Here is an 18,430-nt window from a genome sequence, read left to right as displayed (position 1 = left end):
GAAGCGGAGTGTTTAAAAAATAACAAATATCTGCTAATAGTAGGTGGTATTTAATTGACTGGGGGTGTTAACTATAAGATTCTAATTTAGATGTCTAAGTACACTATTTCCATGTTAACGTGGAAGTAGAGAAACCCCAGTGTTACTGAGTTCAGTCATTGCCGAGGTCAAAACCCCAGCATTCGGGATACCAGAAGACTCCCTGACTGTATCCATAAGATCTCAAGAACAGAAAACTTGACTTAAAATGTCCAAAGTCATGGAAGGCCCCCAATTCAGCCCAATAGCACAGATTCCAGACGGGGGGTGATTCTGGCCCAGGCTCACAGCCCAGCAGGGTCACAAGGCCTCAGGAATGTCCTTCTGTCCACCAGGCCATCCTCAGCAAATTGGTCTTGAGTCGTCATTGTTTGTCCCTCAGAGTTGCAAAGTGAATGCCTCAGTGTTATGAGTTGAATTGTATCCCCCCCAAATTCATATGTTGAAGTCCTAACACCTCATGACCTCAGAATGTGATTTATTTGGAAACAGAGTCATTGCAGATGTAAGTAGTTAAGATAAGGTCATTAGAGTGAGTTCTAACCCAATAGGGCTAGTGTCCTGATACACAGAGGAAAGGCAACATGAAGGTACATGGGAAGAAGGCAGCCACCTGCAAGCCGAGGAGGGAGGCCTGGAAGAGACCTGTCCCTCACGGGTCTGCCTCTGCCCTCAGAAAGAACCAACCCTGCCCACACCTTGATCTGGGACCCCCCAGCCTCCAGAACTGTAAGATAATGAATTTCTGTAGTTTGAGCCATCAGTCTGTGGTACTTTGTTACAACAGCACTAGCAAACAAATACAGTTTCAGGCTCCATGTCTGCACTAAAGTGAGAAAAAGGGCACCAAGAGAATGGAGACGATGGGGATCATTCCCTTGATCAGAAAGGCAAGAGTTTTCCCAGACGTCGGAATGCTTCCACCCCTGTGGCCAGAACTAGCTGTGTGGGAGTCTGAGACCATGAGCATTTAGCCTCTGCAGTTTTTTGAGAGGAAGTAGAAGAGAGGGAAGGGGGTGGGGCAGGGGCGAGGTTGGTCAAGTGCAGGGGCGGGGCTGATGCTCTCCCCGTGCGGGTGCCTTCTAAGAGGCACCTACTGTGCTTTCTGGGGAGCAAGTGGCCTGATTTTCAAGGCAGGGCTGAGGAGTATGTAAATACAGGCTTTCCCAGGGCCGTCAGTGGTGCCTCATCAGATCATCCAGTTTACTAGAACGTGGGGTCCTCTGCTTTCTCTGGCAGCCCCAGCTCAGCCCTTTCATTCATAAAAATGAGTCGGCCTCCCAATTAATCAGCATCAGAAACCCACCGGAGTGCTGTGGTCAAGAGACAGGAAACAGAAAATCCCAAGGAAGGCTGGCCTCCAGGACCAAAACACAGCAGTGCTAGCACAGCGGCATCAGGCCCTGTGGGGCACCTGGTGGGCGACCCTCTATGAGGAGCCAGGTTAGCATCAGGACCCCTGCCGTGCAGGCCCTACCACCCTGGTGGCACATCTTCATCTTCCATCCCTTACAGTCTTGTTCAGGCCCCTAAGCTTACTGCTCAGGCCAGCCAGGCAAGCAGGGGAACGTGCGGGCTTGCCAGTTTCCTCTGCTGATGTGGCTGAATGGGGCCACTGTGTGACAGTGTTTCATCTGTCAGCTGAGGACTCACAGCACCCTGCTAGAATGTTCACTGTGCCAAATGCCCCCACCTTGAGCCCACTCTAGGGTCTATACTTACTATTTTATCTAACTTTCCATGTAGTCATGTGCTCGTCCCCTGCCCTGGCCAGGCCTGTTCTAGGCCTTGGAGGTGTGTACCCAGTGGTAGTAATCAGGGTCCCAGCAGGAAGTAGCATCCTGAGACAGAATCCAGAAGGGAATGCAATGAACCACCTCATACCTATTAGGATGGCTACTATCAAAAAAAAAAGCAGAAATTGGAATTCTGTGCATGGTTGGCAGGTGTGTAAAATGCAACAGACAATGAGGAAAACAATATGGCAACTCCTCAAAAAATTAAAAATAGAACTACCACCTGATCCATCAATTCCACCTCTGGGTATGTGCCCAAAAGAATTGAAAGCAGGATCTTGAACAGATATTTGGACACCCATGTTCATAGCAGCATTATGCACAATAGCCAAAGGGTAGAAGCAGCCTAAGTGTCCATTGACAGATGAATGAATAAACAAAATATGGTGTATACATACAGTGCAATACTATTTAGCCTTAAAAAGGAAGGAAATTCTGACACATGTTGCAGCGTGGATGATCCTTGAGGACATTATGCCAAGTGAATAAACCAGTCACAAAAAGACAAACACTGATTCCCCTCATATGAGATACCTAGAATAGTCAAATTCATAGAGACAGAAAGTAGAATGGTGATTTCTAGGGGCTTGGGGAGGAGACAATGGGGAGTTGTTGTTTAATGGATACAGAGTTCAGTTTTGCAAGATGAATGCACTCAATACTACTGAACTGTACACTTAAAATGGTTAAGATAGTAAATTTTATGTCATGTGTATTTCACCACAATTTAAAAAAAAAAGAAGAAAAGAATGCAATGAAGGGACTATCACAGAGGTGTAGGCAGAATTAGGGAGACCCCAGGATGTGGAGTCACTGAGGAAGTGACAACCACTCTTCCGGCAGCCCCAGGGGGCAAGGGCAGCAGTGCTGCTGGGCCCAGTGAGAGTCAGAGCCCAGGGGAGGGGCTGTAGTTGGAGAGGACTGCGGTGTTGCCAGGACCGCACTCCACGGTCAGAAGCAGGAAGTGGGGGGACAGAAATGCCAGGAAGGCTGGCTCCCCCTTGATCCAAGCTCCCACCAGCACCTCCCACTGGCCACACCCAAGGGCAAGTCAGAGAGTGAAGGATCCCTGGTGAGGCAGGCCCTGGGGGACTGTGCCCTCTTGGGGTGGCTCTGGGACAAGGGCAGTCAGCGAGCAGATAGCCTAGTGGCTCCTGAGCTCCTGGTCCTTACAGCCTAAGAAGGGGATAAGCAACAAAGAAGTACATTTAGTTTTAGATTGTGCTCAGTACCCCAAAGAAAATAAACCAGGCCCCGTGAGAGACAGTGAGGAAGGAACACCCCGTGGAATGCCAGGGAAGTTCACTCTGCAAAAATGACACATCTGGACTTTAGGCACTGTATTAGTCAGGGTTCTCCAGAGGAACAGAACCAATAGGATGTATGTATATATACACGGAGGGAGGAGATTTATTGTAAGGAACTGGCTCATGTAACAGCGGGACTAGCAAGTCTAATATCCTCAGGGCAGGCCAGCAGGCTGGACACCCAAGGGGGAGTTGAAGTTGCAGCTCCAGTACAAAGACTGGAGGTAGAATTGCCTCTTGCTCGGGGGATCTCAGCCTTGTGGATGAGGCCCACCCACGCTGTGGAGAGTAAACCGCTTTACTGGCATTTGACCAAAAACTGGGCACCATGGCCCAGCCAGGTTGACACGTAAAATCGACCATCCAGACCAGCGTGTCATTCTTATATGGACCCGCTAAGTTGAATATCATATTCATACCCTGCACTTTTTCCTTTTGCAGAGGAAAAAAAAATTCCCACTTTGTAATTGCATCTGGTCAACGGGAAGCTCTAGTTTTGTGGGGAGAGAGCTGCATCCAACCCTTCCTAAATCATCACCCAGAGGCGCCCGCTGACTGACAGGGACGGTCTTCCTGGCTGGCAGAGGATGCAGGGGAGTAAGAAGTGCATGGACGGCTTCAGCGACTCCTCGAGCATTGGCAGCGTGCTGGACGATGCAGACAGGGAGGTGAGTAGCCTCACGGACCGGGCGTTCCGGAGCCTGTGCATCTCAGAGGACGCATCCTTCCATGACTCCGACCTGGCCCTGTCCCCAGATATCACCCGCCAGGTGTTCGGGAATTTTCACCAGAGAACGGTGAGCCATACCCACAGGAAAAGCGGCATTTGGAGCCAGTTACCATCCCAAGGCACGGAGCACGCCGGCTGGGCGGCCACGTTCCAACAGCTGCCCAAGTACGTTCAAGGGGAGGAGAAGTATCCCAAGAGCAGCCCCCCACTGACACCAGCCCAGAGGAGACTGGAAGTGCCAGTTTCCGGCCTGAGGAGCAGCAACAAGCCTGTTTCCAAAGTGTCGTCACTGATTAAATCTTTTGACAGGACCGAAAGCCAGCGTTGTGACAGCAGGCCTCCTACCAGCAAACCTCCAGCTCTCAAAAATCCCCCCAAATTTGCTCCTCTTCCAGAAAGCAGTGTCAACTTCTGCTTCGATTCTGCCTTTTTGACGGTCAGGAGGGTGCCTGCCGAAGTCTCCAGCGCCCATAAGACTGGCCACCAGCCTGGCAGGAAGCACGGAGAGCAGGAGTCCCCCAGGAATCCTGAAATGGCCTGTCATGGTCCCAACAGCTTCCTGCCAACGCCCGAAAACGCGGCCAACTCATTTGAGTCAAAGTTCCCCTCTCCGGCCCACAAGGCAGACACCAGCGAGACTGGAAGGGGCCAGGAGTGGGCTCGCAAAGGGACCTTTCTTCATAGTGAAAACAGTGCTTTTGAGTCATGGAACGCCCACCAACCCAGGCTGCCCGAGAGGAAGGATGCCGCTGACACAGTCGCAGAAAGCAAGGCTCCCAGGCATTACGAGGACTCGCCCTTGTTAAGAGAGCCCCCGGCCTGTGAGCACAAAGCCTCCCCCCGCCACATCCGGGCCGGCTGCGGTCAGGAAGAGAACAGGCTGGCCGCAGGGACTCTCTCCACATCTGGAACCTGGGGATCTAGGGATCTGGGAGCCCAGGTATCTGCTACGGAGGGAAAAGCTTCCAGCTCACAGCCTGAGCCTCCATTGAAACCGACCCACGCCCCCTGGAGGAAACCAAAGTCTGGCAAGGGAGGGAAAGAAAGTCTACAAGATGCTTCAGAAGAGAAGAAGCAGACCAACTGGAGAGGCCCAGCCTTGTATGCAAAGCACGATCCCCAGGGGCAATTTCCAGAAAAGGATGCTCTTGACATGCCTGTGGACCCCCATGAGCATTACGATCCTCCTTTCAACATCAGTAAGCTTCTGACCCCCATCATACCCAGCAAGCATGTGCTGGAGTCATGCCACAGCCAGCCAGCAGAGATAACCCCGTCACCCACAGGACAGCTAAACGGATACCAGGAGAAGGAGCCCAGTGAATGTCAGTCCCGGGACAGTTACAAGTCCAAAGCCCCCAGCCTGCTGTTCAACCTCAAAGATGTGCGGAAGCGTGTGAAGAGCACGTACAGTCCCTCGCCTCTCTTGAAAGGCCCTGATGAGAAAACCAGAGGCAAGCAAGAATCCCTGAGCAATGGCGGCCTCCTTCCCAACGGGCTCGAGGAAGGCCCTCCAGACGAGCTTTCTAAGGAGAGACCCGCTGATGCCCCTCCTGTGTCACTCATCAGTACCCAGAAGGACCCCAAAGCTGACCCCGGTGCAGCCTCTGCAGACAACTACCTAACTCTCACCTCACCATCACCTAACACCAAAGCCCCCTTCTGTGTCAACGGCGAGGCAGACGACAGGAACAGCTATGAGAAGGACGATGCCAATGGAGAATCGGAGATGGGTGGTGCCAGGTCCAGCTGGCGTCCAGACTCCAGGGAACACTGCCCCAGGAAACATCTGTCCCTGAAGTTTTGCAGTGGAGACCCTGAGGCAGGGAAGGCTGCGGAGACCCCAAAGACCTCCGGCCTAGAGAATGGATTCTTGAGATCCGTCTCTCAAGATACAGAACCCGAGAGAGAGGCAAGACTTCAGAATCCAAACTTCAACCAGAAATTCTCCCCAGGGCCCCTTTCTCCCGAGGAGGAAGATGTGTTTTACAGCGACAGCCAGTCTGATTTTATGCCAGCCCTCAAAAGTAAGGCCAAATTCAGCACCAGCTCTTCAGATCAGTCCTTTGCCTCGTTCGAGGATCAGCAGAAGACGTGGTTCGCCGAGAGCCACCAGGAAGACAGGAGGAGTGACGTGAGTGTAGGTGACGGTCAGAAGGATGAGAAGGAGAAAGTGATGGAGGAAGGTGAATTACAATACTGCACCTTGAGTAATGGGCACGCATGCGTGGAGGAGCACAGCAAGCGGGAATCTTCGCGAGGAGAAGAGGAAAGTTTGCCAGAAGGTAGCCCCGGGGACCCCGGGAAGGCGCCGAGGGAGGAAGCTAATTTCAGAGGCACTGGCATTGGGGGAAGTAAGGATACAGCTCTTTCAGATGCCAAAGACCTAATCCCTTCCCCATGTTCCACTTCAAACAAGCACACACTCTTTGCAGTTAAAGACAACACCCTCAGGCCCACCCCCATGATAAAACCCATCATGCTGCCCCTCCTGAGATCCATGTCCTCAGAGTCCCTGCTGGGCAATGGCCACAAAGAGGAGGAACTGCCAAGGCCAGGCTGGGGCAGGGATGCTGGTCTTTGTGCCCCCGAGAGCCAGGAAATGCCCAGCACTCTGACACCCGCCAGCGTGCAAGGCACACACTTGAAGGGGGCGGCCTGTGAGGATACGGAGGACCATGGGTGGGGTCCCAGCGCAGCCAGGTCAGAGACCTCCCAGGCAGCCCCAAAGGGGTATGCCCCATTTCCTCCACTCACAGGAGAGGGCCAAGGGTTGAAGCCACCCCGAGAGGCCATACATAAAGTCGTGGCAAACAATGGCAAGAGCAGTTCCATAGACCAGGGGAAGCTGGATGCTCCAAGGTGCATCCCCACGATTGCTTTGCCAGAAGGCGACCTAGAAGACCAGCCACCCCTACAGAAGCTTGGAACCTGTTGGGAAGAGCAGGTGCAAGGCTTCAAAAGTCACTTTTTGTCTACACCCAGAGCACGGCCCCCGGGGAGAAGACTGGTCCCTGGTGAGCTAGCAGCTTCCCCCAACGCCAGCTCCCTGGAAGAGAACAGTGCATGCTCCCCTGCCACCAGCAGCATTTGGGGTGATGCTTACCAGGCCCCCAGTGAGCCCAGCCTGCTGCCAGGGGAGCCTCCCCGCAGCAGCCCCTGGGCCAGCCCCCACCCTGGCAGGGTGGCCCAGAGGGAGGACCTGACACATGCCCTCACGTGGGGGCCTGGCTCCGACCCCCAACTGGAGCCATCAGCAGAAGACCTCAGGACACTTTCTCCAAGAGGCTCGTTGTTGGATGTGGCCACCAGCTCAGCTGGCCTCCTGGAGAAGCCGGAGCCTCCTGCTCAGCTGGAGAGGGCGGCTGGCAAGCCACCAGCAGTCCCACCCAAAACAGAGAAGGCCCTGCGGCGGGCGAAGAAGCTGGCAAGCAAGAGGAGAAAGACCGACCAGCCACAGGAAAAGCATGGTGAACGCCGGGAGGAAAAGCTGTACCCCGGGGACTCAGAGCGTAGGCCACCGTCCCCCGGAGAGAAGCCCCCAGCCAGGTTCCCCATGGTCCGTTCCCTGCCCCCTCCCGTGCGCCGCCACTCGGTGTCCGCCTTCTCAGAGCCGATCCGGAGGCAGCCTGGGGGGTCCCAGTCCCTTACACCCCTGTCCCCTTACCCTGCCACCCAGAAGGTCCTCCAAGACCCCCAATCTGGAGAGTACTTTGTCTTCGATCTGCCGCTCCAGGTGAAAATCAAGACCTTCTATGACCCAGAGACGGGCAAATACGTCAAGGTCTCCATCCCATCCTCTGAGGGGGGTTCCCCTGAGCCAAGCCCGCCGGATGCCCTTGCTGCTCCCTACGTGCTGTACCCGGGCTTCCGGCCCCTGCCCGTGACAGCCTTGATGCCCCTGCGCTGCTCCTCTCAGCTCTCTGCCCCCACCTTCCTAAGGCAGCACCCTCACACCGCCGAGGCAGCTGGCCCCAGGCCCCAGAGCGCCCAAGATGCTGGCCTGCAGCTGGCCTCTGAGCCTCCCAGTGACCCCGCCCAGCACTCCGAGGGGCGCCCCCAGAGCCCAGGGGAGGAGGTGGGAGATGCTCCAAGCCTGGATATCATCTCCACTAACGACCTAGAGGACTTTGCCATGGAAGGCATTTCTTGAGAATCACAGCAGCCTAACCCACCCCCCCGATAAACCCAGAAGAGCTTACTTCTCCCTCCCCCAGAACAATCAAACACACACACACACATACACACACACACATCAACTCATACTCAGCCATCTGAGATCCCTAAAGTTTCAAAGGAAGTGGGGATCCTCAGAAAACCCAACCTGCAGGGCTCCGCAGGGCTCCCCTCCCTGGGAGGGCGCTACTCTGCTCTCGTAACAAGTCCCTTCTGAGCCCCTTCCTGGATCCAGGATCTGCTCCACTTCTTTTCTCCTCCCCTCCCTGCTCCCGGTTCTCCCCTGGCCCTGCCACCAGGGTGGGTCCAGCCTGACTCCCTCACAAGCTGTTCCCCCCAGCATTCCACCCACTCCTCCTCAAGGGTCGGCTCCCACAGTGAGCAAACCCCAGAGCCCCCAGAAGCACTGCGCCGCGCTGAGCCCTGCCCGGCCAGCAGACCGCCCAGTACACCCCCTCCTAGGTCAGGTGTGACACACGGTGGCCCCCCCACCCTCGCTCAGACACAGCAGCCCTTTCCAGCTCGCCTTAGGGGGGAAATGGCTGAGGGCTGAACCAAGGCAATCTTGCAGAAATGTCTATTTGAATAGAATGGGTTTTCTTTACTGAGGAAACTTTCCTCTGAAGGCTATTTTCTGATCACCTTGTAAAAAGTGAAACAAGTTTGCAGATGCGGTTCTGTCCGTGGACTCCTGTCTTTCTTCTGTGGGCAGTGGTGTGTCTGTGCTGGTGAGTAAAGTGTCGTGCCTTCTAGGCCTCCCATCACGACTTGGCAGCCACCCAGGGTCTCCACTCTGAACAGAGTGGCCTCGACACCCACCGCGGTCCCAGTGTCCCTGCTTGATCCTTTAACACCTGTCCGAGCCTTCTTGGGCCAGGCTCTCCACCAGTGCTGGGGCGGCAGAGATGAGGAGGACCCACGTCCGCCATCGAGGATGACCTGGGACCTGAGTCAGGCCCTGACAGTCCCAATTTAATGACCGGTACTTGTGCCCTATGCTCAAAAGGAAATCGTGTTTCCCCCAAGTCCCTCTGGGAGTTGGAGGGAAGTATCTGAATCAACTGAGGGGAACAGAGTGCAGTCACCACCTCTGCACCTCTGAGAGCAGTGAGGGTCTATGAGCAATGCCCACTGTGGGCAATGTGCTAGGAAGGAAACAGACCGGCCTCGTGGGCCTCCACCCGGGGCTTCCGCTGAAGCCTCTTAATTCTCGTGCTGTGGGAAAGACTGGGGCTAGAGTGCCTTCATCCTTGTTTAGAAGGGGCAGCTGTCAAGGCAGCTGTCAGGACTGCACTGCTCACGTCCCAGGAGACCACACAAAATGTATCACCCTGGTCCTTTTGGCCAACATGCCATTTCCAGGCTAGGAAGATGGGGAGGCACCCAGCTCACCATGTCCCAGACTCGTGCAAATACTGGGGTTTTGAAGATATTCTGGGTCGTAATTTGGATTCAGAATTTTACACCTGTTTGTTTTTCCCAAAAGTGCAGCCACACCTTAATTTCATTCTGAAAATGCTACACAAGTCCCCCAGCCTTGGCATAGCTTGTCTACACCTGGTGAGTCAGCTGGATAGTTAGCCAAGAATTCAGGCAGGCCATTGTCTGAGAAATCTGGTTCTCACGAGTCACTCACTGGGATGCCAGTGAAGCGAGTTGGGACCTTGGCTCTGCCACCAAATCACCAAGCATCCTCTCACCTGTTTTCATCTTACTCAAATAAGAAAGATAATATCTCATTTCAAAATTCTCAGGGCCCAGGAAAAGAATTACCTAACAAAAAAAAGAGTCCCCCAGTTAAAAAATAACCGTAGTTACAGTAACCACAAGGAAAAATATACTTTACATAAGAAGAGTTTATGTTTGGGGACCAGTCATCTTCTGTCTTAGAAGCACTATGAGCAAGGATATTGAAGGAGCTAAAAGCATAAAGGTAGATATTTGGAGATCAAGATCAACTCCCCAGTCCTCTTTGCTCCTGTGAGTGTAAAAGAGGAACAGGGCATCTGGCAGAATGCAGCATCCACTCACAAATCTAGAGTAAGGATTCCTTGGACACCTGGTTCTCCAGCAAGTCAGCTAGAGGGAAGGCTTCCATCACTTACAGCAAAGTACCTAAATTCCTAAAAAGCAGATAATGTCTCCAGGGAACAAAAGCCACTGAAGACCAACTCATTTGCAAATGACTTTCTTTCTGTTTCTTTCTGTTTGGGGTTGGGGGGAGTCATTTATGCCTCCTTCCTTCCTCCTCCCCCAACCCCGCTTCCTCCCTCCTACCCTCTTTTTTTCTCTCTTCTTTCCTCCCTCCCTTCACAAACATTTTCAGAGTCCCTGCGCTGTGCCAGGCGCTACACTGGGCAGCAAAGATACCATGATAATAAGATCTGATCTCTGTGCCCAGGGAATTAAAATCTAACAAAGAAAGACAATTACAGTCCCACATGGTAAGGGATGTATAGGGTGGTCTGAAGAGCATCTGACTCATATCCTGGAGGGAAAAAGGGCTTTCCTGCAGGAATGACACCTGAGCTGAGCCAGGAAACGCAAAGTGGTGCATCAGCTTGTGAAGAAACAAGAATTTCCCCACCTTTAATCTGTCTATCAAACAAAAGTGACATGTATTAAATACTAATAGATCTGTCTTGCCATATCAAAGTGCATTGGTTTAGCTAATTGTTCTTTAGCAGTTCTAATCAGCACGAGCATAGAACCAGTGTAGCCTGGCAGGATAGACCTTTGCTGATATGTCCTTCAACTTCTGAATTGAAATTTCACTCATCTGAGTTGCCCAGAAAAACCACTGTTTCTATCATTGTGTTTAGTAGGATAGTGGTAAGAATTGTGAACATATTGTTTGTGGAAACTGTAGGTAAAGACCACGTCTACACCTTCTGTTTAGTGGGCTGGCCCTTTACTATGAGCTATGGCCCTTCCAAGTGTCTCCTGGGGAGGGGACATAAACACAGAGCACCTCGAGGGAACGATCAAAGGTCCTGGGGCTGCTCAACGGAAAATGACCAAGAGCTTACACTGTCCATCACACAGGCTGTGCCAGCCCCTGAATGGGGAGATTTGAGCCTGGTCTCAGACCTCACTACAAACCTATGAGAGGTACCCTCATTAGCTTCATGTTACCGTAAATAAGCAAAGGCACTGAGATGTGGAGTAACTTCCCACAGTCAACAGTCACCGAGTGAGGGGCCCACACAGGAACTCAGGTCTCTCTCACTTCCAGGCGGGCACTTGAGCCCCCAGTCATGCATCTCTAAGTGTGGTCCATAAACCAGCAACCTCCACATCACCAGGGAACTTGTTAGAAATCCAGAATCTCCATCTGCATTTTCAAAAGATTCCCCAGTGATTTGTTTGCACATTAAACTTTGAGAAGTGCTAGCAGCTCCTGTTTGGCCTGGAAAGGAGAAGATTTAGGGGAAACAAATCGATATCTTCATGTCTCTCAATATCACCATGGGAGGGAAGAGAAACTTACACATCTGGGTGGGAGAGTTGCAGGGATGCTGATTCACACTGACTATGAGAAAGGCATCTCTAATGACTACAGCTGTCTCCACGTGGCGCAAGTGGCTTGGGGAGAGCTAAGCTCCCTGTCACTGGAGATGTTCAATAGAAGCCAATGACCCCTCTCCCAAGGCAGGGATGGATGCCGATGTCAAAAGGAGCCTAATGCCAGCTTTTGAGACCCCAGGCTCTATGTGGGGCTCCAGCATGCCGATGTCATGAATCCAAAGTCTACACAGGGGATGGCCATGTGAGTGAAACATATGAGGAAAATGATTGCATGTAAAGGAGGAGCTCTGGGCAAAACCCAAATTCTACGTATGTGGAAAGCATTTTGGCCCAGATAACAAACACCCTGACACTGGACACAATTATCTTGTGTGGTCCTTCCACATCATTGCCATAAGTGGAGCCCCCATCTCTGCTCTTCCTTGCACTGGTAGCCTGTCGTGTACCTGTGTTAGGTATACATCTGAGGGCCCTCCATCCAGCCAGGTGACCCACTGTATGGGGCAGTGTGATTTCAAGGGGTCTCCCCATCTGTCCTGATCCACACAGGTTAACCACCCTTCCCCTGCCAAGTTTGCTGACTTCCCAGAGGGTGGATACCTTCTGATGGAAACCTTTTGACCAATGTTCAATATCACTAAGGATGTTCAAATCAAAACCATAATGAGGTGTCACCTCATACCCATTAGGATGGCTACTATACAAATTAAAAAAAAAAAAACAAAAAAACAGAAAACAGGTGTTGGTGAGGATGTGGAGAAAGTGGAACCTTTATGCATTACTGGTGGGAATGTAAAATAGTGCAGCTACTGTGAAAAACAGGATGGCAGATCCTCAAAAAGTTAAACAGAATTACCATGTAATCTGAAAATTCCATTCCTAGGTATATATACCAAAGAACTGAAAGCCAGAGTTCAAAGAGATATTTGCATACCCACATTCAGAGCAGCATTATTCACATTATCCACAAGGTGGAAGCAACTCAAATGTCAATCAACAAATGAACAGACAAACAAAATGTGGTATATGCATGCAATTGAATATCATTCAGCCTTTAAAAGGAAGAAAATTCTGACACATGCTACGACATGGATTAACCTTGAGGGCGTTATGCTGAGTGCAGTGAGCCAGTCACAGAAGGATAAGTACTGTATGATCCCACTTTTATGAGGCACTGAGTAGCCAAACTCATAGAGACAGAAAGTAGAATGCTGGTTGCCAGGAACTGAGGGCAGAGGGGGTGGGGAGTTGATATTTAATGGGTGCAGAGTTCCAGTTGGGGAAGGTCAAAAACGTCTAGAGTTGGATGGTGGTGAATGTACTTAATGTACACTTTAAATGGTTAAAATGGTAAATCTTATGGTGTGCAAATTTTGGCACAATTTAAAAAACAGAACAAAAAAAGCCTTTTGACCAGCACAAACATCCCATTCACCCTGAGGCCCCAGCGCAGGGTTGGAGGTTAAAGAAAACGCTGCCCCTGGTGTGGCCAAGCACAGAATGGTCTCCCCCTTCTCCTGGAGACAGAGGTGCAGGGTTCGGGATCATGGTGGGTGGGCCTGCTCAGATCCACACTCTCATGATTCCAAAACACCACTCCCCTCAGGGTAGCCCAAGGACCCACCTAACACCCCAGGGCTCCCTGCTCACCCCAGCAAAGAGTCAGGCTCCAGAGGAGGGCGTGCAAGGCTGCCACATGCTGGGAACCCCCATCCTCTCCGGCCTCATCTCCTGCCTGTTCCTACAGCTCCTTTGGACTCCCACCAACTCGAGCTTCTTTGAGTTGACCAAATGGGCCATTTCCAGCCCCTTTGCACGCTCTTTGACTCCTCTACAAGAGACGGGGCCTGTGTCCTCTCACCCACCGGCTGTGCCCCGCAGAGTGGAGTCGGTGTGCAAGTCTAAGGTCAAGTCAGAAGGCGCCATGCCACTTCCATCGGTCCCCTGGAACGAGTGCCCTGGGAGTCCTCAGCCACCACAGGGCAGTCCACGTACCCTGGTTCACTCTGCTATGGAGAAGCCCACCGTGGCCCACGTGGAGATGGCCTGGAGAGGCCCTGAGACGATACAGAGAGAGAGGAAGAGATCCTCCCCCTCCTGTTCCAGCTCCAGCTTCTGGCTGCCCAAGCCAGAACCACCTCCCAAGCCATTCCCAGATTCTGGACCCACAAAGCCATGACAGATAACAAAGTGATTGCTGTCATTTTAAGCCACTAAGTTTCAAACTTACCCAGCAACAGGTGACTGGAGCCCTCTCCTTCCCCCAGCCTCCCTACCCTCTCCACGCTCACCTTCTCCCTGGACCCTCTGGGCCCTCCCCTCCCCACCAGCCTGCTCCTGCCCACTCCTGCGTGCCTTAAGGTGCTCTACCTTAGACCCCATCTTCTCTAGAAGGATACCCCTGATGCCCTAACTCCTGGCCATGCACCTCACTTTCCAAGTCCACCAGCATGCTGTGTTTCTCCCATCCCAGCCCGTGTTGTAATTGTCTGTTTAACTGTTTGTCTTCCTCGCCCCCTCAATGCTCACTTTTGGAGGGAGGGATCTTGCCTGTCCTCACTGCATCCCCAGCAGCTAATATGGTGCCAGGCCCAAGGTAGGCCATAGGTAAACATCACTGAATTCCATGGAATTCGTATTCTAAATTCTAAAAAGAATCTTTTGGGAGAAGAAATCGATGTCGTTTTGACCTTATTTCCTCACTTTCCAAACTAGTTGTTAATACTAACTAGATGAGTTAAGCCAGTCCCACACCAGAGCAGGCACTCTGCTCCCCTGATCCTGTGAGATGTGCAGCTGCGGAGGCTGTAGCCCCACAAATGGGGTCTCGGGCACCCAAGGCCCAGGAACAGATGTTCCACGATGTAACCCATAAGTCAGCATTCACACTTAACTAATGTTCTTTGATGAGAAGTTCCAGGCCTGCCAACAGAAGGAGGCCAAATGGGTTACCCAGGACTCACAACAACATCCAAAACCCAAGTTAGAACCAAATTATTATTTGGTCTTGTGGTGATAAAATGATGAGGACATTAGACAAGTTGTATTAAGTGAGAGTGGTGAGTGTACCTGAATTCTATTTACTGACACAGGGAGGACTCGGCATCAGACCACAGTCTTCTGAAGTATGTCATCATGTTTGACTGCCACGTGGTAAGGCCAGGTTAGTACTGATGGGGTCTGAACCCTTAAGTCACCTAAGAAACATCAAGGATGCTCTCCTTTAGGACAAGGAGGATAAAGTAAGCCGGTTATCTCTCTTCTCATCTCCCCTCAAAGTGTCTACAGTTCCATAGATGGAGAAATAAATATTATCACAAGAAAAAAAAAATGGCTCTAAAAGGCAAATAACATCACCACCTAAGGTGTCCCCACATCCAGGTTTAACTCTCTAAGTAGGATTTGAATATTATCAAGCATGGAAGAGCTTTAGAAAATTCTAGAGGAGACACTCTTTGACATCTTCACATCTCAGTTAATTTCTCTATGAGTTTTTGAAACAGGGTGACTCTGAAAGCTGTTGGGAAGTCAGATCAGCCACTAAGATTTTCACGTTGCCAAAAGTTCCAACAGTTTCCTCTGAGTATGTTCTTGAGGCTTCAAAAACTTAAAACTAGTTGACCCCAGCTAAGCACATTTGTTAAAGGAACACTGACCATGTTATCTTTTCTGATAACATGTCCAGCCCCAGGGGAGACCTTTCCCTCTTATACTCTGCATGGCAAGGGGGAGAGGGGGCAGGGCAGAAGCCACCAGAAGCCAGGAGGGAGGAAGGAAGAAGCCATATGCTATCCCCTCCAAAAATGTCTACCACATACTTGAATCTAATCTGAATCCTCCAGGCTGTTGGCAGAAGATGCTAAGAGAAAGGGTTTTTCTGAGTAAATCTGAGCTCATGTTGATGGCCCTGGTCTAAAATAACTCTCAGTACAACTCCCTTCTCTCTGCTGCTTGAGCAGCTACTCCAGCAAACCAGAAGAGATGTGTCCTTCCAAGGACATTGGAAACATTGGATGTGTCCCTCCAAAGACATTGGAAAACACTGTATTCTCTTAGTACAAAAGAAGTTTTCAGAGGCTGGTCATAATTGCAAAAATTAAGGTAAAACAAAATAAATTATAAATCAGTAGAGTAATTGGAATATAAAATATGGACTATTCCTACAATTGAATATCATATGGCAAGAAGCGTGAATAAACTTTATGCATAGAAACACAGATGACTCTTACTGGCTAAATGTTCACGGGACTAAAATCAAGTCATAGAAGAATAAAAATAATTTTTTTAGAAAATAGTAACTGATATCAATCAAATTAGAACAAGGAATAAATAGAAACATTTCATTATGATGAAGGAGCCAATTAATCAAGAAGACATAACGATCCTAAATGTGTATGTATCTAATAACAGAGCTCGACAGTACAGGGAGCAAATTAAAGCCACAATGAAATGGATAATGGGTAGCATTACCTACCCAACAGATTGGCAAAATTATAAATTCTGACAATCCCAAGTGTTAACAAGGATACAGAGCAATGGAAATTCTCATACACTACTTGTGAGAATATAACTTGGTACAAACACTGTATTAGTTATCTATTACTGTGTAACCAAATACCACAAAACTTAATAGCTTTAAAAAAAAAACTTAATGGCTTAACAAAACAAAACTTTATCTTCTCATGATATCATGGGTCAGGACTGTGGGAATGGCTTAACATCCCTCATGAGATCGAGTCAAGATGTCATGTGGGGCTGTATTTATCTGGTCTTCCTCAGTCAAGGGATCTGAGAGAAGGTAGAGGCCACCTGCTTCCACCCCCTCCCCAGGAAAGGGAGCCCTAAAGACCTGCCACCCAGGCATGCCAGAGGAGTAAACCACCTCCTCTCCCCAACCCCAGAGAGGCACCTCACAGGCATTGCTGAGAAGAGGCCCTCACCCGTCCGGAGCTAAGGCCCAGGCCCGGAATCAGGCTGCCTGGATTCACATGCCCACTGGTCCACTTGTAACTGAACAAGTGGGCTCGTGGCCCGCTGTACAACAGAAAGACACTGAGGCAACAGTCTTTTGCAGAGAGAAGAGGCTTTATTGCAGGGAGGCCAAGCAAGGAGGCGAAGCTCAGATCTGTCTCCGATCAGCTTTTTGAGTGGGGTACATATTGAGGAAGTAGGGAATAGGAGGGTGTCCGAGCTAAGAAATGCTTGGTGGAGGGGTAAAGGGAAGTTTCAAGAGTCCTCTGCGCAGGCGTGACTGTCTTTCCCGTCTCTTCAAGGGCTGCATGTGCACATTTGGGAGGTTCTGTGTGTCACATGCCATGGATTTGTGGCCTGTGATGTCCAAAGTCCACTGGTGGGTTGTCTAGTCCCTCAGTGCTTCTGCGCGGTGTGCTGGAGGAAAGTCGTTAGCAAGCTGCTTCCTCATCTGGGGCTTCTTAGTGTACTGCAAAACAAGCTTTAGAGATCATGGGTGATCATCTCTCATTTTTATTTTGTGGCCATGGGGGTGCCGTTTCACATTCAGTGATTGAGCAGACCACTCTGAGCTTCAGTCTCTTCATCTGTAAAATGGACATCATTCTAATTCCAGCCTCCTATGATGGTAATGAAGATTAGGTGCTTTAGTATGCAGAAAGCACTTAGCCCATTGCCCAGCACCCACTCCGTGCTCATCAGCCTGGTTCCCTCGGCCACAGTCCCTCAGTGTTTGGCAGAGGTCTGGGGGTGGTCTCGCCGCAGACTCAGAGAGCTTGGCAACAGACAGCTCGAGGCTGGCTGAGAGGTCCTGCTCACTGCACCCACAGCTCCCATTCCTGAGCGCTGAGGATGTCACTGCTGGCGGGCTTCCTCTCCCCAAGCGGGCCTGAAAAAGCTGCGAGAGGAAACCCTCCAGGAATGCCCGGCCTCGCGGCCCCTGGGGGACAACCCCTGATTCTGCTGCAGCTGCAGTTCAGGCCCAAGTTTACTAAAGGGTAATTCCTAGACTGAGGGACTGAAGGGGAATTGGATTTGGTTGACAAAGCGAATGCAGCGTCATTGGAAAAAGTTTGCTCCCTCCCTCCTTGTGCCGAGTCCAAGACCAGAATCCTAGAAGCAAGCCTGGCAGGGGTGGCCTTGCTCCTGAGGCAGGACCGGAGATGATGCCCAACTGGTGGCCCGGCCAGAGAGCCCTGCGTCAGGGACAGTGTCCAGGGCTGGAGCACGGGCCGTGGGGCGAACCTCCCCACTCTCTCTGTGAGAAGTGCCCACTGAGGGATGGGGGGCTGATGCTCTGCCCAGGCTCCCGGAACAGGCAGTGCACTTTGAGGCACCTGGTGTGAGAAAAGCTGAGGACCAGAGGGATTCAGGCTCCTACCCAGCCCCCTCTCCCATCCACGAGGGCTCCCAGCCCTCACTGTCACTCTCTGGCTTTGTCTCCAGTTACTCCTACATCCTACCTGGCACACTGGCCTCCTGCTGCTCCTCTGATGCTGCGACCTCAGGGCATTTGCACTGGCTGCACTGGCTGTTTCTTTTGCTGAGAATGTTCTTCACCAGACATCCACTTGGCTCCTTCATTCCCCTCCTTCAAGGCTTCTCTCCTATTGCAACTTCTGGCCCAAGCCTACTCTGATTACCCCACTTAGTGCTGAAATGTGCCTACCTACCGCCCCATGCCAGCCCCCTCCTCTATTCTTCTTTGTTACTTTTTCCACAGTTTTGTCACCTGCTAACACACCGTGTAATTTAGGATTAAATCATGTCTAATATTTATTGTCTCTTTCCCCTATGATAATATAAGCCACAGGGCAGGGATCTCTGTCTATTTTAATCTCTGCTGTATTCAAAGCACCTAGAACATAATAGGTGCTCAGCGA

At 51.1% G+C, this 18,430-nt stretch overlaps 2 protein-coding genes across 7 annotated transcripts in view; one reads left to right on the top strand and one right to left on the bottom strand.

Annotated features, from left to right (window-relative positions):
• Positions 1-8,730, top strand: part of LOC309642574 (cardiac-enriched FHL2-interacting protein) — a 31,200-nt gene extending 22,470 nt beyond the window's left edge. For 5 of the 6 annotated variants that reach the window (XM_082424263.1, XM_082424261.1, XM_082424264.1 and 2 more), the window contains one exon: positions 3,586-8,730. In XM_082424263.1, coding sequence (XP_082280389.1) covers positions 3,730-8,025 — 4,296 coding nt within the window. In that variant the 5' untranslated portion in view covers positions 3,586-3,729 and the 3' untranslated portion in view covers positions 8,026-8,730. The remainder of the gene's footprint in view (positions 1-3,585) is intronic. The other variant, XM_082424265.1, reaches the window with a different exon arrangement.
• DRGX (dorsal root ganglia homeobox) overlaps positions 8,028-18,430 on the bottom strand; it is a 54,004-nt gene continuing 43,601 nt past the window's right edge. Inside the window, exon 8 of the transcript XR_014253266.1 lies at positions 8,028-17,167. The gene's annotated coding sequence lies outside the window, so the exon portion shown is untranslated. The remainder of the gene's footprint in view (positions 17,168-18,430) is intronic.

This window comes from Balaenoptera physalus, assembly GCF_965194825.1.
Source record: "Balaenoptera physalus genome assembly, chromosome: 14".
Classification (NCBI taxonomy): domain Eukaryota; kingdom Metazoa; phylum Chordata; class Mammalia; order Artiodactyla; family Balaenopteridae; genus Balaenoptera; species Balaenoptera physalus.
Note: the sequence above shows the minus strand (reverse complement) of the source record. Positions and strands in the feature narration are given on the sequence as shown.